Source organism: Erpetoichthys calabaricus, chromosome 18, assembly GCF_900747795.2.
Source record: "Erpetoichthys calabaricus chromosome 18, fErpCal1.3, whole genome shotgun sequence".
NCBI lineage: Eukaryota > Metazoa > Chordata > Cladistia > Polypteriformes > Polypteridae > Erpetoichthys > Erpetoichthys calabaricus.
This window is the reverse complement of record NC_041411.2, coordinates 55,387,177-55,411,082: the sequence shown is the minus strand read 5'-3', so window position 1 is coordinate 55,411,082 and position 23,906 is coordinate 55,387,177. Positions and strand designations below refer to the sequence as shown.

Sequence of the window (23,906 nt, the reverse complement as noted above, 5' to 3'; positions counted from 1 at the left end):
ATTGAAAATCTATGGAAAGAACTGAAGATCAGAGTTCATAGAAGAGGTTCCCGCAACGTTCAAGATTTGAAGACAGTTTGTGTGGAAGAATGGGCCAAAAATCACACCAGAGCAATGCATGCGACTAGTTTCTCCATACATGAGGCGTCATTACCAACAAAGGCTTTTCTACTAAGTACTAAATACACATCAGTATGTGTGTTCAATTCTTATTCCCTGTGTCATTACACTTAATTATACACTAGGGGGCTCCGCCCCCTGCTCGCTTCGCTCGCCAACCCCTGGTGTTGGGAATGACAAAGAGCGTGATGTATGAATGAGATATAGAATAGTGTGAAGGTGTAGATGATGCAAATAGAAAGCAAACAATAAAGTGTGTGGCACAGTGTAAAGGTTTATTGGAAAATTTCTTTGTACACGCCGTTTAAGTGTAAAAGGTAATTCCAGGTCAGAACTTGTAATGTCAATGAAGATGGTTATTGTTGTGATCAGAGTCAAGTTTGTCAGAGCTTAGAAAGAGTTGTGTCTCTCCAGGAAGTAATGGAATGACTTGGGTATTTATGTTTTCCACATTAAGATTTTTTGGACATAATATAGTGCGTTGTGTTAAAAGGGGCATTTGGTCTAATGAGATTGCTCTTCCAAATCTGTCTGTAACTAAGTCGTCGCAGATAAAGGCTTGAGGAATTGTAATAATATGTGGGTGAAGTCCATCTGTATTGGTGAGTGTACCATCTCCCAGTTGTAATAAGCAATTGTTATGATCTGGTTCTGGACATCGTATGTTTTGTACTAACTGTATCTTTTGAAAGCAATGCCAATTGTCTGCGTATTTTAAGGTGCACTGAACAATAGCTGAGCGCATGGCATGTGGAAGAATAGCTAAGCACTGTCTAAAATCTCCTCCTAATAAAAGTACCTTTCCTCCAAAGGGAATATTATTATTCATAAACGTTTGTAGAAGTTTATGAATGGTGTTGAGTAAGTGACTGGATGCCATTGTACATTCATCAATAATTAACAGTTTTGCAAGATGGATGTCACGTGCAGTGCCACCGTTAATGTTCATAGTGGATACCGATTTGTAGGATCTAATGCAGTTCATAAAGATTTCACTTTCAGGTACATCGTTAGTTAGAAGCTTCTGTAGATATTCAGGATATGAATGTAAAGGAGGCAGTCTAATTTGACCCTTTTGACAACAACGTGTAAATGTATTACTTGTATTGCCAGTTGTTTCTTCAGGGAAGTGAACTGAATGACAATGATTGCAAATGACATTCATTAATCCGAATGAATTTTCCTGGTGTATGTTTTGCTTGTGCCGTTTGAGAGGCGCGTTGTTGTATGTGTAGTATTTGGGACGTGTTGTTTTGGAGCTGTAATCGATTTGCCTGTGCTGTGTGAGAAGCCCGTTGTAGCCTTCGCTGCCGTTAACGTATGTCTGAGACGGGAGGTGTTTCGTTTTGAATCCGTGCCTGTTACGATGCAGCACTTTGATTGATAGATTGCGTCATGTGGATCTAGGATGTAGATTTGTGCATATTTGCGTTGTTGATTTGTTTCAGGGTGCACTGTTCCAATGCGATGCAGTATTTGTGCACATATGCGAAAGCAGTATGGGCCATTGCCTTTTGGTGGCCTGATATTTACTCCAGTAGATGCAAAAGCAAATGAACTATTGTAGGATCTAATGCAGTTCATAAAGTTTTTACTTTTAGGTACATCGTTTTGCTTGTGTGTGTGTGTGTGGGGGGGGGGGGGATTTTGCTCGTGCGGCGCTGTGTGCGTCGTCTGCATTTGATTCCTTTTTTCTGTGCTCACTCCTTTTTTCTGTGATCTTGGCCGCCTCTCTCGGCGCCTCATTTCTTGGGGCGCCTGCGCAGTACGTCTTTTTGCGGCTACGGCCCATGGCCGGATGTCCCTGCGTCCATCCGGTTTAGCATTCTCAGTTAGTAATGTGGATAGCTTAATTTATGGACTTACTTATTTTGTATGTTTGGATTACTTGGGCTGTTACTGACATCTGGTGAAAATTTCATGTCAATAGCCCCATTAGAAATATATTTACAGAGAAAAACGTTGACACGTTCAATACTTATTTTCCCCGCTGTATTTATTCAGTATTTTTAATGTGAAATCTTATGCTCTGCGTTGAGGGATTTGTTCCTGCCTTGTGCCCTGTGTTAGCTAGAATTGGCTCCAGCAGACCCCCATGACCCTGTGTTAGGATATAGCGGGTTGGAAAATGACTGACTGACTCTTATGCTGTAACAATACATTTCCTACAAACCATTTTCTGTAGATATTTTTACTGAAGAAGAAAAACTCACAAGTTAGTGTTATCAGTGCTTATAGAAATCAAGGTGCTTCATGCTTATTAAAAGCCAGCTGTCCTGGAGACACTACATTAGGCTCAAGGTCAAAGTGTAAAGTAAACAAACAGTGTGACTGACTGGATTCTCTATTATTGAATAAACATCTTTTTAATTTTAAACAAACCTGGCATCCACTAAACAGCATACAACATTGTTGCCAGTAAGAATAGAAAGAATTTATTACCAATAACATTTTCCATTGTTCTCCAAAAGTTTGTCCACCATATGTTCCACCCGTACAAACCAGCTAGGCACAGCTTTATAAATTAGTGGTGTATCTGACCTGCAAAAGCAAAGAAAATGATTGATACACACAAAGGTACTCCCCAATTTGTGTTGTTTTTATATAAGTAAACTTGTCAGTGGACAGTCATTTCTTTCAATATAAGGTTAATTTGACATCACAAGGTAAGGACGTTTTTGGAGACTTAAAATTATGAAATTAGAGAACTACACATAATTTGGAGACCTCCAAGTCCACAATAAAAGCATCAGAAACAAAAATGTGAAGTCTGATTGTGCTCCACTGAAAAAATATTACAAAAATCAGATTCGAGTGAATACCTCCAGCAGAAAGGATAATTGTGCTTAAAGGTGCCAGCACTGACCAAGCGTTCATTATCTTTCAGAAATTTGATGATGTTTTTGTCCGCATCCTGTAGATAGCAAACAAAGAGCACAATTTAGATGGTAGATGAGTTATATAGCCTAAACCAGTGTTTCTCAAATTTTATACCTTTAACGTCCCAAACTGTACCATACGAAAATGTTAAACAACCCCTGTACTTTAGCTACAGTCATGACAAAAGTGTTTGTTTTTAAACATACATTTATTAACAAAAGAATATTTTAAATTCCATCTGTATGTTTTTGTTAAATATTTTTGTTAAATAAATAAGTTATTTTTTTTAGTGCCTAATTTTTTTTTTAATCATAGCATTAAATAATCAATCATTTTTAGGGATAACTAATAGCCATAAACTACCAAACAGAATGCAGATCATTTTAATAACAACAAAAGCTACTCAGTACTCACTCAACTTCCATCCATCCATCCATTTTCCAACCCGCTGAATCCGAACACAGGGTCACGGGGGTCTGCTGGAGGCAATCCCAGCCAACACAGGGCACAAGGCAGGAACCAATCCCGGGCAGGGTGCCAACCCACCGCAGGACACACACAAACATACCCACACACCAAGCACACACTAGAGCCAATTTAGAATTGCCAATCCACCTAACCTGCATGTCTTTGGACTGTGGGAGAAAACCGGAGTGCCCGGAGGAAACCCACGCAGACACGGGGAGAACATGCAAACTCCACGCAGGGAGGACCCGGGAAGCGAACCCAGGTCTCCAGATCTCCCAACTGCGAGGCAGCAGCGCTACCCACTGCACCACCGTGCCGCCCCTCACTCAACTTATTACTTTTTAATTAAGCATTAAATTAAGGATATCTAAAAATACAAAATTAACATTTTATTCACTACAGAGATTTTTTTTATATAATTTAATCACAGAAGCTACTTCATGATCCTCAATTCAGCACTGCGGCATTTCCATCAGTGATAAACACATTTAACATGAGTAAAAATGCAAATACACCTTTTCTTCACATAAAACAATCAAATCAATGGAAAAGACCAAAGAATCGTGCAGGGCAGTAAAAGCAGTCAGGTAAGCTACAAAAATGTGGCCAGCCCTATCACCCAAGAAGTATTAAAACCAAGAGCAACAGCACCATGTGTTAATTTGAACTACCATCGATGTCATGAGACTGTCAGATTTTTGGTATGACGCCGAAACAACTAAAGTTTTTTACAGCGGTGTGGAATATTATGTTCTTTACACTGTTTCTTTGAGAGTCATTCAAGCAGACTGTTCCTATTTTAACTACAAGTTAGCAGCCGCACTGTGCTGTGCAGATAAACATGACCAACTACTAAACCACTGTATGGGGGGGGCATCCATCCAATCTCTTACTTAGACATGATGTGTATACTGGAGATGCATTTTAAAGCTAGGTGTGAATATAATCTAATACAACTATATACAGTTGATATACAGTGCATCCGGAAAGTATTCACAGCGCATCACTTTTTCCACATTTTGTTATGTTACAGCCTTATTCCAAAATGGATTGAATTCATTTTTTTCCCTCAGAATTCTACACACAACACCCCATAATGACAACGTAAAAAAAGATTACTTGAGGTTTTTGCAAATTTATTAAAAATAAAAAATTGAGAAAGCACATGTACATAAGTATTCACTGCCTTTGCCATGAAGCTCAAAATTGAGCTCAGGGGCATCCTGTTTCCCCTGATCATCCTTGAGATGTTTCTGCAGCTTAATTGGAGTCCACCTGTGGTAAATTCAGTTGATTGGACATGATTTGGAAAGGCACACACCTGTCTATATAAGGTCCCACAGTTGACAGTTCATGCTTGGTTTGTGCTCTGACATGAAGTCAAAGGAAATGTCTGTAGACCACCGAGACAGGATTGTCTCAAGGCACAAATCTGGGGAAGGTTACAGAAAAATTTCTGCTGCTTTGAAGGTCCCAATGAGCACAGTGGCCTCCATCATCCGTAAGTGGAAGAAGTTCGAAACCACCAGGACTCTTCCTAGAGCTGGCCGGCCATCTAAACTGAGCGATCGGGGGAGAAAGGCCTTAGTCAGGGAGGTGACCAAGAACCCGATGGTCACTCTGTCAGAGCTCCAGAGGTCCTCTGTGGAGAGAGGAGAACATTCCAGAAGTACAACCATCTCTGCAGCAATCAGACCTGTATGGTAGAGTGACCAGACAGAAGCCACTACTTAGTAAAAGGCACATGGCAAGACTTGCATAGATGGTCAACCCTTCATCTCACTCTAGCCGGAAGAATTAACATTGTTAAGATGAATATCCTTCCTAAACTTCTCTTTTTATTTCAAAACATTCAAATATATATCAATAAATCATTTTTTTAAACAGTTAGATTCAACAATAACCTCATTCATCTGGAACTCAAAACACCCACGTATCTGAAGAGCGACCCTACAAAGACCTAAGGCAGAAGGTGGCATGGCTTTACCTAATTTTCAGTTTTATTACTGGGCAGCAAACATACAAGCCATAAAAACCTGGACACAAATAAATGAACAGACACAGGCTTGGTCCGCAATAGAAGTAAAATCCTGTAGTACTTCTTTATACTCCCTGCTCTGCTCTCCAATAAATGCAAGTCATCGCAAATATACTAATAACCCAATTGTTCTTTACTCACCCAGAATATGGAACCAAATTAGAAAGCATTTTAAGATAGAAAATCTTTTATCAGTGGCACCTCTGCAAGAGAACCACCTTTTCCAACCTTCGCAAGTATATCCAGTTTTTAATACCTGGAAAAGTTTTGGGATTAAAATGCTACAAGATCTTTATATAGACAACATATTTACATCTTTTGAACAATTACGTTCAAAATTCAACCTCCCAGCTACACATTTCTTTCACTATCTTCAAATTAGAAATTTTGTTAAACAGAAATTGCCCGATTTCCCCCACCTCGCACCCTCCACAATGCTGGAAAAAATAATGCTCAATTTCGAGGAATTAAACACCATTTCTGCATTATATAAAATCTTATTAGAGTCCCTACTAGGGATGCACCGATACCGAAACGGGTATCTGGTATCGGCCTCGATACCACATTTTCTAAAGTACTCGTACTCGTTAAAAGTCCCCCGATACCGGGGACCGATACCACGGTCTGAGAAATGTCTATGTTTGAGCGGCGTGTAAGGGGTTAATCACAGGCGCCGAGTGCCCGCCCCCAGGCCCCGGCTGCAGCTCAGAGCGGGGAGAAGGCAAGGTGAGGCGAGACATGTCAGCCGTGTGGAACTATTTCAAAGTGAATGAAGACGACAAAACAAAGGCGGACTGCAAATTGTGCTCAGCGAAATTGTCCAGAGGAGGCTCAAAAGGTAGCGCATTTAACACAAGTAATTTAATCAAGCACCTAAAATCCCAACACGACAACGAGTACAAAGAGTTTACCCACGCTTCTAAACCAACACAACCCACGCTGCAGCAAACTCTTGCAAGATGAGAGAAAATGTCCAGAGACAATCCACGTGCTGTGAAAATAACACAGGCAATTATCGAGTACATTGCATTGAGTGACCAGCCACTCTCGGAGGTAGAAAATGTGGGATTCCTGCGTCTCCTCCATGTTCTGGAGCCCAGATATGATATCCCAAGCCGCCGCTACATGACTGACACGGAGCTGCCTAAACTACACGACTCCGTGAAAAAACATATCCACAGCCTACTGCAAGCCTCCTCTGCGTTTAGTTTCACCACGGATATTTGGACAAGCAGTGTTAGCCCCGTGTCGCTAATTAGCCTAACCTCCCAGTGGATAGACGAGAGTTTCTTGTTTTTTTTGTTAAATTATATGACTAAAGCTGTTACCTGTAAATTTAAATCATGTTTTTTATTAAGTACTCGGTATCGGCAAGTACTCGGTATCGGCGAGTACTGAAATGCAAGTACTCGTACTCGTTTCCAAAAAAGTGGTATCGGTGCATCCCTAGTCCCTACCTTTCAAAGATCCAAGAGGACATTGGGAAGAAGATCTCTTAATTAATATATCAGAAAAGGAGTGGAAGGTAGCAAAGCAGAGAATTCACTCGAGTTCCATATGCGCAAAGCATAGAATTATTCAACTAAAAATTATATATCGAGCTCATCTGTCTTGCTTAAAACTGTCCAAAATGTTTCCAGGGCAAGATCCAACCTGCGAACGCTGCAACCAAGCTCCTGCCTCACTGGGTCACATGTTCTGGGCCTGCACCCAACTAACATCATTTTGGACCAAAATTTTTAAGTGCCTTTCAGACAGCCTTGGTATCACAATCCCTCCTAACCCATTAACAGCTGTGTTTGGTGTTCTTCCAGACGGACTTGAAGTAGAGAAGGACAAGCAAACTGTGATTGCATTCACTACACTTTTGGCACACAGACTTATTCTGTTAAATTGGAAGAATCCTAATTCTCCTCTGATAAGTCAGTGGAAAACCGATGTTTTATATTATTTGAAATTGGAAAAAATCAAATTCTCAGAGGATCTGTACAAATTTTTTTCAAAACCTGGCAGTATTTAATCAATATTATTTTAGAATAAGAGAAATAACTATTACCGCATTTAATTCCCTTCTCCATCTCTTATTTACATATATATTTATTTCTCTCTTTCTTTTGTTTATTGTTGCCTTATTAAGAAGCCCTAAGCAATTCTCCTTCGGCTAAGCTCTCCTTCTCAGGGGTGGGGTTTGATTTGTCTTCAATTTTGTTGGGTTATATATTGATCTATTTGTATGGAATGATTACAATAAAAATTAAAAAAAAAAAAAAGAGCTCCAGAGGTCCTCTGTGGAGAGAGGAGAACCTTCCAGAAGGACAACCATCTCTGCAGCAATCCACCAATCAGGCCTGTATGGTAGAGTGGCCAGACGGAAGCCACTCCTTAGTAAAAGGCACATGGCAGCCCACCTGGAGTTTGCCAAAAAGCACCTGAAGGACTCTCAGACCATGAGAAAGAAAATTCTCTGGTCTGATGAGACAAAGATTGAACTCTTTGGTGTGAATGCCAGACGTCACGTTTGGAGGAAACCTGGCACCATCCCTACAGTGAAGCATGGTGGTGGCAGCATCATGCTGTGGGGATGTTTTTCAGCGGCAGAAACTGGGAGACTAGTCAGGATAAAGGGAAAGATGACTGCAGCAATGTACAGAGACATCCTGGATGAAAACCTGCTCCAGAGCGCTCTTGACCTCAGACTGGGGCGACGGTTCATCTTTCAGCAGACAACAACCCTAAGCACACAGCCAAGATATCAAAGGAGTGGCTTCAGGACAACTCTGTGAATGTCCTTGAGTGGCCCAGCCAGAGCCAAGACTTGAATCCGATTGAACATCTCTGGAGAGTTCTTAAAATGGCTGTGCACCAACGCTTCCCATCCAACCTGATGGAGCTTGAGCGGTGCTGCAAAGAGGAATGGGCGAAACTGGCCAAGGATAGGTGTGCCAAGCTTGTGGCATCATATTCAAAAAGACTTGAGGCTGTAATTGCTGCCAAAGGTGCATCGACAAAGTATTGAGCAAAGGCTGTGAATACTTATGTACATGTGCTTTCTCAGTTTTTTTTATTTTTAATAAATTTGTAAAAACCTCAAGTAAACTTTTTTCACGTTGTCATTATGGGGTGTTGTCTGTAGAATTCTGAGGAAAAAAATGAATTTAATCCATTTTGGAATAAGACTGTAACATAACAAAATGTGGAAAAAGTGATGCGCTGTGAATACTTTCCGGATGCACTGTATGAAAACACCATTTAAAATGGGCCTTTGAGAAAACTTAGTCGCCTTCTATGTAACATGTTTTGAATACTGATGAAGCAAGATTCATTAAGAATTTCATAAGGTGACAGCTCATAGCTTTATTTTTAGTGAATGAAGAATTTGCTGCTATTTTAGAATTATTTTCAGTAAAGTTGTGGCTCCCCTGATAGTTTACTAGTGCATTCTAGGGGGCAGTGCCCCCCAGGTTGAGAACTGCTGATCTAAATCACAAAATCAGGAGTTACCCAGGCATGACCTACCTTTACATACTGCCCAGCAAAGTGTGTCACTTCATTAGTAAAGCAGCCGGCTGAATCTACTGGGCACACTGGTACAGAGTCCTTCTGGATTATTTTATAATCCATGCATACTCTGTAGTCATCCTGTAGAGAGGAAGGCAATTGGTAAGATCAGCTTTATCTATCTCCCAACACAGGATATTTTATCCAACATTCATGCATCTTCTTTTCTTCTGCCTCCCACATATTTTATTAACCTCCCAAAACAGAAAGCCATACTTACGGCACCAAAGTACGGAGCCTGGTGTACAACACCAGTGCCCTCATCCTCTTTGACATAGTTGTCCAAAACAACAGCAAATGCACCATTTGCTCTGCACTAAAGTCAAAAAGAAAATTAAATTAGAAAAATGAGATGCTAACTCCACGGATGCAGAGATGCAAGCAGCCTCTCACCTTGATAAAATAATCAAAGAGTGGTTTATATAACTTGCCCTTTAGAGCTTTGCCTTGAAACCTGAGTGGATAAATAAAAGAAAGAAGAAGGAAGAGAAAAACAGAGTCAGAATTCCAAAACAACAGAAAGACAAGTTATTGTATTAAGGTCCTCAAATAAGAAAAGATGTCTCCCCAAAAGGAGAACAATAAATAGAGTTTAAGTATTAATTAAGAGTACATATAATTAACAATACTCACTTATCCAGAATTTCAAACTCACAGTCAGACTTGTAGAGAATGCTAAGACGGGCTTCCATCAAGATATACACCTTTCCTGTTGTGTTATCTACAAACAAGGTATTTAGATGAGAATAAGACACTACCTCTGTGATATCCCCCTCTGAACAACTGTTAAAATGTATAGCAGGTGACTTAACCTATTACTTTACAGGCACCCAGAAAGCATCGTTCCAAGTGTAGGGATCCTGAAGACATGTGGATGTCAAGCTATCCTTACAAGTTGAACTGGAAGAAGTGCCAACAGTTTTGTGCTACTGATGTTGACAATGCTAATTAAAAGAAAGATTTTGCTCCTAAAAATGTTCTTTGGTTACCTTTAAGAAGCCATGCAGGAATGTTTAAAGCTTTTTTCCCCCATTAGATGAGTGTTTTAGCCCACACAGCAGCAAAAGTAGCTGAGTGTTTGGGGAAGCATTTGGAAAGTTACTTGTACTTGTTCTTGTTACCTGTATTCAAAACTAGCACTGGGGAGGCAAGCAAGGGCAGAATGGGAACTGGCAGGTCTATAAGTAAATAATCAGCGTTGTAGCTTTGAATATAGTTAAAGTAACAGCGATTCCTGAGAAGGAGAAATTTAAAGCATACAATGAATAATTGGACAGGGCATCATTTAGCACTCAAAAAGTAACATTTTAGTGCTAGCAGAAAGCAAAGACGTACACATTCGCATCTAGTGAGACAGCGCCAATAAGACAAAACCAGCATCAGGAACAGACAGGTAAACAAGAAAACAACTATGGGCCAATATCATTTAGTGAGTTTCTCAGTAAGAAGGAAGTACGATGTAAAAAAGATGTACTTGATAAAACAGTCCTTAGTGGTCAGGAAAGCTAATGCAATTAAGAGGGTGACAGCATAAGGATTTGCTAATAAGAAGAAACACAAACAGTGTAAGTGCAGAGCTTCAAAGTAAGGAAGTAATAAGTAGGACACAAAATTAGGAAAACAGACAGGAAAAAGTAAAGTTTAATAACTTCAAAGAAAAACAAAGAGCAAGCAGTCAAACGGGAGAGTATTAGAGGAGTTTAAAGGAACAGAAGGTGTTAAATAACTGTAGTAGTACTTCATTATTTTAATTTAAGTTAAATCATTTATGTTTAAACAAAAAGAATTGCAAAGTTTAGTAATCCAAAGCCAAATTTTAATAATGAGGCCAGCGCAATGCAAGTCCTGTTGGATGTTGGACTTTTGGAGAATGGCTTGGAGAAGTCAGACCTTTCTGAAGACAATGTCTGCAGGAGAAGCCAGCTGATCCATAACCTCAAGTTCAGGGTCGCTGAACTGGAGGAGGAGTTGACTGGCCTGTGCTGTAGAAGAGAATTGGGAGGACCTGACCAAGGGTGTTTTTTTAGATAGTGTGCATCTCTAAGGTGGCACAGAACAACTTTCCAGGCCAGACAAGTAGAGATAGGTGGGTCACAAGTCGTAAAACACAAGGCAAATGGTGTACACTGTGCAGAGACATCAACCTTGAAAGTGTCAAACCAACTAGGTGTTATCAGGACTCTACACCACAGAGCAGAGAACATCCCCACTTCCACAGAAGCTAAGAAGAAGGAAAACAGGCATCTGAAGACAGCCCTGCGTATATACCTGTGTATATCCCAAGTGGACCTGTAACAAGGCAGGATCCTGTTCCAGAAAAAGGACAACGGAACAGTCGGAGTCCCAGGACCAATGGAAGAACCTGGTTATTCAATACATGGCTGGTGTGTCCGAAAAGCTAAAAAGGATTTTTGGAAAACACCATATACCTGTTCACTTCAAACCCACTAACACACTGAGACAGAGACTCATCCACCCAAAGACCAGATACCAAAATAGAAGAAGAGCAATGTAATATATGCTGTGCAATGCAGCGAAGAGTGCCCTGAACTGTACATTGGAGAGACCAAACAGCCACTACACAGGAGAATGGCCCAGCACAGAAGGAGTAACACCTCAGGGCCAAAATCAGCTGTGTACCTCCATTTGAAGGACAAAGGACACTCATTTGAGGACATTAACGTCCAGATATTGGATAGAGAAGACAAGTGGTTTGAGAGAGGGGTGATTGAAGCTTTGCATTTGCAAATCAACAACCCCTCACTCAATAGAGGTGGAGGCCTTAGGCATAACCTGTCTTCAGTTTATCATGCTGCCCTTCACACCTCCACCAGGCGGACCACTCTTAACGGCCCACTCTATTGGGGTAGGAGGGGCTGTTAAAAGGTGTGACTGTTACATCTACCCGCACCTTCCCCTTCCTTTGTTTTACTCAACGAGCCTATTCAAGGCAGGTGTGAAGTGAAGCTAACCTGGAGGATAAATTTGTGGTCTCTAACAACATTCCTCAGACTGAAGAAGCTACTTGGATGAGCAGTGAAATGTATCTACCTAACAAGAAAGAAGTCCAGTTGCCATGACTCAACTACCAGACATTTTAATGTTACTGAGTAGCTGGATGGTGTCTCTGAAGACTCTGAGGTGCTGGGTAGGGAATCCATTCCCGGACAGGTTTATCCATTCCCGGGAATTCAAGAATCCCGCATGTAATTCCCGGGAATGACACAGTGCACGGGCATCTCACATATGAACAGTTTTAGAACGAGCAACACTTATTTTTAATAAAACTACTGCAATATGTTGACACCAATAAAAGACTAACCTTAACTACAAGCAGTTCATGCTGTCATATAAGTACATGAATCTAGTTAGTTGCGGTAATAAGAGCGTAGAAAGCACAACGTGTCGAGTGTGCGGTCATCCAGGCGAGACCTGAGCTTCGCGCATAGTACACCAGCCGCTGACAAAGCACACTCTGCCTCCACCGAAGTAGGCGGCACAGTCATCAGATATCGATACACTTGTTCTAAACGATGCCCGCGCTTGCCGTTGCTCTGAAACACCGCCATTTCAGCTTTTACTGATGCATCCAGTTTCTTGTCATCATTCTGTGATGACAAGCTTCTTAGCACAGATAATGCGGATGCAACAGACTGACACATTGCAATTTCAAGTTGCTGTTCAAAGCTGTCAACAGCACAGACGTCAATGAACTCTGCCCCGTCCCGGCATTTGTGCGCTGCAGAGTGCAGACTCCATGTCCACTGTGCTCAGTCAGCCGGGAGATTGGCTGCTGCTGGTCTGTTGTTGACTGAATTAATCGGCAACACACTACACCGTGGGCCAAAAAACCATGCCACTTAATTATTAACTATTAACTATAACTGTTATTTCTTGATCGATTTTTACACACTATATATGCTAGCTTGGCCGTTCCCGTTTTCCCGGGAATTACAGCAGTTTCATTCACGGGAATGTGGGAATGAAAAATGTCTGGGAATGGACTCCCTAGTGCTGGGCAGGAATGAGGAGTCACAATGGGCCATCTACATACCAGTCCTCAGAAAGAGAGAGTCATGAATGTTAGGGACTCAAAGATTAGGGGGATTGAAGCACAAGTTTGCTCTAGAAACAAAGAGTCTCAAACACTGTGTTGCCTTCCAGGTATACAGTTGGGAGACTTCTTTGGAAATGAATGGGAGTGGATCCAGATTTCATTGTCCATGTTGGAGCAAATGACATAAATAAGGGTAGCCTGTCAGTTCTGAAGTCCAGTTAGGTGTTAGGTGCCAGGCTGAGAAGCAGAATATGACAAGTTAGTCTCCTCCAATGTTCTACCAGTGCCACACGCTAGTCCAAGTAAGACAGAGGAGATTAGAAGGCTTACCATGTGGCTAAAATCTGGGAGTAGGATAAAAAGAGTATAGATTTAAGGAGAATGGGGGACTCCTTTTGCAACAAATGGGACCTGTTCCACTATAATGAGTTTCATGTGGACCGGGGCACCAATGTGTAAGATAGGTGAAAGTAAGTTAGTTCAGGATTTTTTTAAAACTACACACAATTGGGGGGGGACTAGGAAATAATGGGGGGTATAGGGAGTTTAGGACAGGCCAGGTGTAGAACTGTACATGAGGAGACGAACAATGGTGTAAAAACAAATATGAATAGTAACGTATTATCTAACCTAAGTTTAAGTGCAAAACTAAAATAGGTAAGACATTAAAAATAGCTTGCCTTATTTCAAAAAGTATCAAAATAAAGCAAAGGAGTTGGAGTTGTGTGTATCTGTGAATAATTATGACGTTATAGCAATAACAAACCTGGCTAAATATCAAAAAAGGGGATAAGTACTGTATCTCATAAATGGGTACACATTTTTAGGAAGGACAGACAGAACAGAAAGTGGTGGTGTGGATTGTCATTTATGTAAAGAAGAATTCTTCACCTGGATGATGAGCCACATCTTAGTTAGGACGTCTGGAAAGCATTAAGGAAAGATGACTTATTTTATGAGTGTGCTTTAGCCCTACCCAAAAAAAATATTAAAAAAGCAAATCTACAGGGAGGTATTTTAACTACCTAAATATTAACTGGGCTAACTTTGTTAACAGTTGAGTACAAAGAACAGGAGTTTATAGACTTAATCAGTAATCTATTTTTTAACCCAGTATGTTTAAGCACCAATGCGGGGGAAAAAGCCTGTCTAGATTTAGTAAATTGTAATAACCACGATAGAATTGAGAGTGTGAAGAAGATTGAACCACTAGGGTCAAGTGAAACTAATAGAAGTTCACCTTATGTGGATTTAGGAGTCATAGTTGACTCGACACTATCAATTTCCAGACCATGTTCAGAAACCATTAAGGCTAATAGAATTTTAGGTTATATAGCACAATGTGTACAGTATAAGTCAAAGGTTATGCTTAAGCTTTATAATGCACTGGGGATGTGTTATGAGGAACGCTTAAAACAGCTGAGCCTTTAAAGTTTGAGCAAAAGGAGACTAAGAGGCAATATGAATGAGGTGTTAAAAATTATAAAAGGAATCAGTGCAGCAGATTGAGACTTTTACTTCAAAATGAGTTCAACAAGAACACTAAGACACAGTTGGTAACTTATTAAAAGTAAATTTCACACAAACATTAGGAAGTTTTTCTTCACACAGAGATTCTTGGACACACAGAATAAGTTACCAAGTAGTGTAATAGACAGCAGGACTTTAGGGAACTTCAAAACTCAGCTTTATGTTATTTTGAATGAAATAATTTGGACTGGCAAGTGTTAGGCTGAATGGCCTGTTGTTATCTAAACCTTTCCAATGTTGTATTAGATTCTACAAACATCATTTGTTCAGTCAGAGGTCTAGAATGTTTTTGCACAGGTGCACCTACATTGCTATGTTTAGTTTCCTTTGTTATTTAAAGACTAGTGGACTCCTATTACTGTCACTAATCTTAAAGAATCTTTCTCAAGGGGAAAACCAGAACAACCCACAGCCATTTACTCCAATGAGCCTGTCTTCTTCCTTCTAAGGCATGTATTGATATGAAAGACATTACTATCACTTAAAAGGACTAACACTTTGTAAAAACAAACATTACCTTTGACACGAACATAAATCAAGTCTGGGTTGACACACAGAGCCAAGTTACTAGGTAAAGTCCATGGAGTGGTGGTCCAAGCGATGAGACTAATGTTCTGATCCTCCAGTAAGGGAAAACTCACTATAACTGAGGGATCCTGAACATCCTAGTAGAGGGTCACATGGAGGTCAGTATAATGTAGTGTGGTAAAAGCCAAGCAAAAGAAAACACCAAAGTCAAAAGAGGTTATATGTTACCTTGTAGTTCTGATGAGACTCAAAGTTTGAAAGTGGAGTATTACATGCAGTTGAAAAAGGCATAACTTTCACACCTCTGTAAACAAAGCCTTTGTCATACAGTTGCTTAAAAACCCACCTGATATAAGAGAGAAAAAATACAAAAGGACAAGTTCTCAGGGAAGAACATGATCTAAACTCTATGGAAAGTAGCAAAGTCACACACAGGAATTGCCCTACTTTGTCTTTCATAATCATTGTACTAACTTTTGGCTAACAAACTTACCCTTATTCAAATATATAGCATTAATCAGTTTTCTAATTTCTCTGTCCTTAACACTGTATTCCTACAGTAAATATATCAAATATATACTGTATGAAGTTGCCCGGAAGGCAGAATAAGCATCAATATATTCAGAAACTCACAAGAAGTGGGTGACAACTCCTACAACACCACCATTCTTCTTTGTTCTCAAATCTATTTGTAGTACTAGGGTGTTCTACCATGTTAGTCATTATGAATGTAGAGAAAAGCCAAGCAAAATGACACCTTTTATTGGCTAACTAAAAAGATTACATTATGCAAGCTTTCGAGGCAACTCGGGCCCCTTCTTCAGGCAAGATGTAATACAGAGACTGGAGTTCCCTATGTTTATATACACACTCTAGGATCTTGACTGCCAGTGAGAAGGACCTCCTCCATTTTCATAATGAATATAATTGTTTTCACCCCAACATAAAGCTGAAGCTGAATTACTCAAAAACAGAAGTCAGCTTCCTTGACACCACCGTTCAACTGAAAGACAACACCCTTGTAACTTGTTTTTCATAAACCGACAGACAGACGGACCTACCTGAAAAGTGATAGCTTCCACCCCAAGCATATGAGGCGCTCCATTATTTTCAGCCAAGCAATACGGTACAATCGTATTTGCTCAGACCCAACAGACTGGGATCAACAACTGCAAGAGCTCAGACAAGATTTCACCAGACAAGGTTACACCCCCAAAACAACAGACATTCAAATAAGAAGAGCTACTGCCATACCAAGAGACAACCTTCTGGAATATAAAAACAAAGACAAAAAGAACCGCATCCCCCTTGTTGTCACCTACAACCCACATCTTGAAACACTTCGAAAAATTATAAAAGAACTTCAGCCAATACTAAACAATGACCAAACACTGAAAAATGTATTTCCTGAACCTCCCCTCCTGGCATACAGACAACCACCAAACCTTCAACAACTAATTGTCCGAAGCTCCCTAAGTGAACCAACAGAAAATGGCACATCTCCATGCCTACAGAAAAGATGCAAAACATGTGCCCACATCTATGATAAAGACCGTATAGTTATACCACACTGCCGACTTGAACATCACATAAAGGGATCATTTTCCTGCAGATCTTTTAATGTAGTCTACCTAATTTTCTGTATGAAATGTCCGGACACTGCACTCTATGTGGGAGAAACTGGACAAACACTCCGCCAGAGAATAAATTTACACAGGTTTCACATTAAACATGGCAACACAGATGTTCCTGTAGCGGCCCACTTCAACAGCCTTGGACACTGTGAGAGGGACTTTAAAGTCAGTGCTTATTGGCAACTTCAAAACACAGCAAGAGAGAAAAGAATGGGAAGTTAAACTCATGCCAAAATTTAATACATTACAACATGGATTGAATAGAGACAAGAGTTTTATGGCCAGATATGAGGATTGTTTACATCTCTCAGAATGACAGACAACCTGTCTACAGATCCACATTGTTTTGAAAAAACTCATTACAAACTTCAAAAGACGTTGTTGGACAGTTATCCAGAGATCTTGACAATATATTGTTCTTTTCTCTCTTGTTAAATTAACCCTAGCCTGAATGAATCTATTAATTTTTTTACATTTAAAATTTCTCATTTAAAGATTTACCAATGCTGTTTCTTGTCCTAGAGTGTGTATGTAAACATAGGGAACTCCAGTCTCTGTATTACATCTTGCCTGAAGAAGGGGCCTGAGTTGCCTCGAAAGCTTGCATATTGTAATCTTTTTAGTTAGCCAATAAAAGGTGTCATTTTGCTTGGCTTTTCTCTACATTCTCAAATCTATTAAAATAGGTGCTTACCACACGGACTCCATAAACCAGGGATAGAGAGTCTTGTAATCATTCTTAAAGTCAATCCACCGCCCAAGCCTGGTTACACTTGACTGCAGGAAACAAAAGAAAAACACTGAACCAATTGTCATTCCAAAAAAAAAAAAAAAAAATCAACAAATTTACTTGCAGTAGTACTCCAGGCGTTAATGTTTACCAGTAAATGAAATCCTAATCTGATACCAGTATCAGTATGTATCAGTATGTGATACATCAGGGTAGAGCAAAAATTAAACATTACACTAATCAAGAGAACACAGACAAGCTTGATACAGACATCTTAGTAGAAAGCTAGTTTTATAGAATCAAGCAGCAGCTTACTGCACATAAGGTGAAAATGGGCCAAGGTTAACAAAAGAAAATGAAAAAGGAATCACATCCAGCACCAGATACACAGACCAACATACCTCCCACTCTCCGGCATATCTCATCACAATATTTCGACACTGTCTGTTGTATTCTGCAATTCCCATTTTGGCTACATCGTCAGGTCCTCTGATCCCTAGAGTTTTGTCTATTTCATACTCCTGAAAGAGTTTTAAAAACCATTTACAAATTTGATTTAATTAACAGTTGGGTAATTAGCACGTACAGTTAGGTCCATAAATATTTGTACAGAGACAACTTTTTTCTAATTTTGGTTCTGTACATTACCACAATGAATTTTAAATGAAACAACTCAGATGCAGTTGAAGTGCAGACTTTCAGCTTTAATTCAGTGGGGTGAACAAAACGATTGCATAAAAATGTGAGGCAACTAAAGCATTTTTTTAACACAACCCCTTCATTTCAGGGGCTCAAAAGTAATTGGACAATTGACTCAAAGGCTATTTCATGGGCAGGTGTGGGCAAGTCCGTCGTTATGTCATTATCAATTAAGCAGACAAAAGGCCTGGAGTTGATTTGAGGTGTGGTGCTTGCATGTGGAAGATTTTGCTGTGAACAGACAACATGCAGTCAAAGGAGCTCTCCATGCAGGTGAAAGAAGCCATCCTTAATCTGCAAAAACAGAAAAAACCCATGCGAGAAATTGCTACAATATTACGAGTGGCAAAATCTACAGTTTGGTATATCCTGACAACGAAAGCAAGCACTGGTGAATTCGGCAATGCAAAAAGACCAGTGGATGTGGATGATCGCAGAATCATTTCCATGGTGAAGAGAAACCCCTTCACAACAGCCAACCAAGTGAACAACACTCTCCAGGGGGTAAGCGTATCAATATCCAAGTCTACTATAAAGAGAAGACTGCATGAAAGTAAATACAGAGGGTGCACTGCAAGGTGCATGCCACTCATAAGCCTCAAGAATAGAAAGGCTAGATTGGACTTTGCTAAAGAACATCTAAAAAAGCCAGCAAAGTTCTGGAAAAACATTCTTTGGAAAGATGAAACCAAGATCAACCTCTACCAGAATGATGGCAAGAAAAAAGTATGGAGAAGGCGTGGAACAGCTCATTATCCAAAGCATACCACATCATCTGTAAAACACGGTGGAGGCAGTGTGACGGCTTGGGCGTGCATGGCTGCCAGTGGCACTGGGACACTAGTGTTTATTGTTGATGTGACACAGGACAGAAGCAGCCGAATGAATTCTGAGGTGTTCAGAGACATACTGTCTGCTCAAATCCAGCTAAATGCAGTCAAACTGATTGGACGGCGTTTCATGATAAAGATGGACAATGACCCAAAACATACAGCCAAAGCAACCCAGGAGTTTATTAAAGCAAAGAAGTGGAAATTCTTCAATGGCCAAGTCAGTCACCTGATCTTAACCCAATTGAGCATGCATTTCACTTGTTGAAGACTAAACTTCGGACAAAAAGGTCCACAAAAAAACAGCAACTAAAAGCCGCTGCAGTAAAGGCCTAGCAGAGCATTAAAAAGGAGGAAACCCAGCATCTGGTGATGTCCATGAGTTCAAGACTTCTGGCTGTCATTGCCAGCAAAGAGTTTTCAACCAAGTATTAGAAATGAACATTTTATTTCCAGTTATTTAATTTGTCCAATTACTTTTCAGCCCCTGAAATGAAAGGATTGTGTTAAAAAAATACTTTTGTTGCCTCATATTTTTATGCAATCGTTTTGTTCAACCCACTGAATTAAAGCTGAAAGTCTGCACTTCAACTGCATCTGAGTTGTTTCATTTAAAATTCATTGTGGTAATGTACAGAACCAAAATTAGAAAAAAGTTGTCTCTGTCCAAATATTTATGGACCTAACTAACTGCAGAAACAAGGCATCAACATAATGGTCAGGAATAGTGAGATCTGTGGTTTCATCATTTCATGTCAAAGACGTTACTTTGACTCATTCAATATCCACAGTAGCATGAAGTATGATAAAATCTTCTGAAGACTTCTGAAGATGCCCTTCACCATTAGAGGTGTGTGATATACTGTATAATTTACAACAATACTGGTAATAATTTCAATGATGACAAGATTTTGTAAGATTGTGACATAAGCATGAAGGACAACATATGTACTGTGTGCGTATATAATACATATAACCACCATACCTTATTTTGGAATAAGGCTGTAACATAACAAAATGTGGAAAAAGTTATGTGCTGTGAATACTTTCTGGATGCACTGTATATTATATATATATCTGGGATCAGTGAAAGCCCATGATGGAAAACTAGATTAACAGAAAACCTATAAGATTTAAGTTCGGATGGAACAATCAGAAGATTTCAGAAGTATTGCGTGATTGAAGAATTAAAGTGAAGGTTAAAGGTAATGTTTTTAAGAGAGTGGTAAGACCATCAATGATGTTTGCAGCTGAGACATGAACAGTAAAATGAGCGCAGGACAAGTTATTAGATGTGGCAGAAACGAGAATGTTGAGATGTATGTGTGGTAGTGCTGGGCGATATGACCAAAATGCTATACCACAATATTTTTCAAAATTATACCAGTTTCACGGTATTGGACGGCATTTTTTTCCCCATGTATGAGTGGATGTTAACCACATTTTCCACTGCAATTACTGGCTAAGAATAACCTATTCCACTGTAATGAGAATTGTACATTGTACAAAAAAAAACATTTTAATGTGCACACAAGTACTAATAGAGATTTGCATGGCCCCATAAAGTGATAGTTTTCAAGGGGGTGGCACTAATGAAGGAATCACACTGCATGACAGATGCAGTCAAAATATAGAACCTTTTTATTGAACAATGTTTGCAAACAACTTAAACTAAAATTTTGAGAACATATTTTCAACCATCCAAAGAAGCATTTAGACTTAGTAAAATATCCAGAGATGCTTGTCAAAAGTTATATTGCACTAAACATGTCTTAGAAAAGGAATAAATAGTAAATATTTTTTGTAAACCAACTACACTTTGTTAATGTTAACAATCTCTGTCCACTGACATGTTAAAGTGACTTTTTAAACAACTTTACCATCATTAAACTGCATAATATTTAAACTAATAAATAATAACAATAAAATAAATAATAGTGCAACTTCCATTAATAATACTATTACTTCCAAGACTTCAAGCCTTAAGTGCATTACACAGTATTCACCAAATAAAAATAAAATAAAATAAAACAAGTGCAACTTGGTGATGACATCTTTACCAACTGAACCATCATTAAGGCAAACTGCATTCATATGGACCTTGCTTCAAGCTAAGCTATATACATAAATAATAAAACTGCAACTTGCATTTATAATGCTATTCATGGAATAGCCCTACGGAATCGTATTTGGGCCAAGATGAAGGAAAAAAAAATACGGACACAGTGAAGAAAAAAAAAAAAAACTATATGTCGAGATTAAAGTCGACATTTCCACTTTATTCTCGGAGTTTATTTTGTCATTAAAGTAGAATGTCAAACTAAATTTCATCCTAAAATCAATGTTTAATTCACTAGATTTTCTGAAACCCTGTCATAAGTTATGTAGCGCATTAAATGCTTTGTGTTGTGTTCCCCGAACCAGTTGTTAATCACTACGCTCTTCTTAAACTGACTTCCTCTTGCACTATGAGGCAGTGATCGCCGCACAGAATACATTCATTCATGATATTCCTGCTCTCTGAAAATGTAGAATGCTAAGTTAATTTTTCACGATGAAATGCATTAAAACAGGAATTAAACATGCACGGTAGTGCTGCTCCCTCGCAGTAAGGGGTCCCCAGGTGTACGTTCATTGTAGAGAACTTTATGGCAGGTGTGATGAGGTTCCAAAAAACTGGATGTATGAATGGGTATCACACAGGTTTAACTTAAATATTGTGTAAATGTTGGGTTCGTAATCTGATGGTCAAAGACACAAACACAGAATTCAATGGATGTTCTTCTGAGGGGGCTTTCTTTATTGCATGTGTGCTGTCTCTTTCTGACGTATTAAACCCTCAGTTCCTATCCTTCCCTTTTCTTTCTCCACATAACCAATCACCACACGATAAACGTCCTTGTGAAATTAAAACTAGTTATAAACTTAGACCACACAGTGTTCATAACTTTTATAAAAAAAAAAAAAAAAAAAAAAAAAAAAAAAAAAATTCTTTGCTATACAGTAATCCCTCCTCCATCGCGGGGGTTGCGTTCCAGAGCCACCTGGGAAATAAGAAAATCCGCGAAGTAGAAACCATATGTTTATATGGTTATTTTTATATTGTCATGCTTGGGTCACAGATTTGCGCAGAAACACAGGAGGTTGTAGAGAGACAGGAACGTTATTCAAACACTGCAAACAAACATTTGTCTCTTTTTCAAAAGTTTAAACTGTGCTCCATGACAAGACAGAGATGACAGTTCTGTCTCACAATTAAAAGAATGCAAACATATCTTCCTCTTCAAAGGAGTGCACGTCAGGAGCACAGACTGTCAGAAACAGAGAGTAGAGAAAAGCCAAGCAAAATGACACCTTTTATTGGCTGACTAAAAAGATTACAATATGCAAGCGTTCGAGGCAACTCAGGCCCCTTCTTCAGGCAAGAGAGGAAAGCAAACAAATCAATAGGGCTGTTTCGCTTTTAAGTATGCGAAGCACCGCCGGTACAAAGCTGTTGAAAGCGGCAGCTCACACCCCCTCCATCAGGAGCAGGGAGAGAGAGAGAGAAAGAGAGAGAGACAGAGAAAAACAAAGTCAAAAATCAATACGTGCCCTTTGAGCTTTTAAGTATGCGAAGCACCGTGCAGCATACTTAAAAGCTGCACACAGAAGGTAGCAACGTGAAGATAATCTTTCAGCATTTTTAGACGAGCGTCCGTATCGTCTAGGTGTGCGAACAGCCCCCCTGCTCACACCCCCTACGTCAGGATCAGAGAAAGTCAGCGCGAGAGAGAGAGAACAGTAAGTTGGGTAGCTTCTCAGCCATCTGCCAATAGCGTCCCTTGTATGAAATCAACTGGGCAAACCAACTGAGGAAGCATGTACCAGAAATTAAAAGACCCATTGTCCTCAGAAATCCGCGAACCAGCAAAAAATCCGCGATATATATTTAAATATGCTTACATATAAAATCCGCGATAGAGTGAAGCCGCGAAAGGCGAAGCACGATATAGCGAGGGATCACTGTACATGTTTAATTATGCCATCCATTCAGGGTTGCGCCCATCCCAGCAAGCCTTGTGTGCAAGGCAGGAGGAAATCCTGAATGTGGCGCCAGCACATCGCAGGATGAATACGAGCAATACATACACTAGCACGGTTAATATAGCATAACAAAACCATCCATCCTACATGACTTTGAAAGGAAACTGAAGCACACCGAGTAAACCCACCAGAAAAACATGCAAATTCAAAGCAAGGAACACCCGGAATCCCATTGCTGCGAGGCAGCAGTGCAACCTCCACACCACCGTGCCCCCACATGATTAATACATGCTTTAATGCATTTCATCATGAAAATTATATCAAGTATTTATCTTAGCATTCTAAATGTTCAGGGAGCAGGAATATCATGAAATTAATGTATTCTGTGTGCTGTCTGCATCTCCTCTTAGAGCAAGAGGAAGTCAGTTTAACATGGCATGGGGAACATAACACAAAGCATTTAATGTGCTACATAACTTACGACGGGGTTTAAGAAAATCTAGTAAATTAAATATTCATTTTAAGATGAAGTTTAGTTTGCAATGTTCTACTTTAATAACAAATTCCGAGAATAAAGTCAACATGTCGACTTTAATCGCGACAAACAGCGAGAATAAAGTAGAAATGTCGACTTTATTCTCGTCATAAGCGTCGAGATTAAAGTGGAAATGTCGAGAATAAAGTCAACATGTTGTCACATTATTACACAGTACCCAGGTACATTACACAGTATTGAAAAAAAAAAATACAACTTGGCTTGCAGTATTATCCAGTAGTATAGAAACAGTATTCACACATTTGAACATAA

At 39.6% G+C, this 23,906-nt stretch overlaps 1 protein-coding gene across 1 annotated transcript in view; it reads right to left on the bottom strand.

Moving 5' to 3' along the window:
• Positions 1 to 23,906, bottom strand: part of iars1 (isoleucyl-tRNA synthetase 1) — a 91,694-nt gene that overhangs the window by 48,444 nt on the left and 19,344 nt on the right. The window contains exons 4-13 of the mRNA XM_028825253.2: positions 17,945 to 18,064; positions 17,508 to 17,590; positions 15,408 to 15,525; positions 15,169 to 15,316; positions 9,698 to 9,785; positions 9,458 to 9,518; positions 9,285 to 9,380; positions 9,023 to 9,145; positions 2,943 to 3,034; positions 2,563 to 2,661 (exon numbers count right to left, since the gene is read on the bottom strand). Of these exons, the coding sequence (XP_028681086.2) occupies positions 2,563 to 2,661; positions 2,943 to 3,034; positions 9,023 to 9,145; positions 9,285 to 9,380; positions 9,458 to 9,518; positions 9,698 to 9,785; positions 15,169 to 15,316; positions 15,408 to 15,525; positions 17,508 to 17,590; positions 17,945 to 18,064 (1,028 nt within the window). The remainder of the gene's footprint in view (positions 1 to 2,562; positions 2,662 to 2,942; positions 3,035 to 9,022; positions 9,146 to 9,284; positions 9,381 to 9,457; positions 9,519 to 9,697; positions 9,786 to 15,168; positions 15,317 to 15,407; positions 15,526 to 17,507; positions 17,591 to 17,944; positions 18,065 to 23,906) is intronic.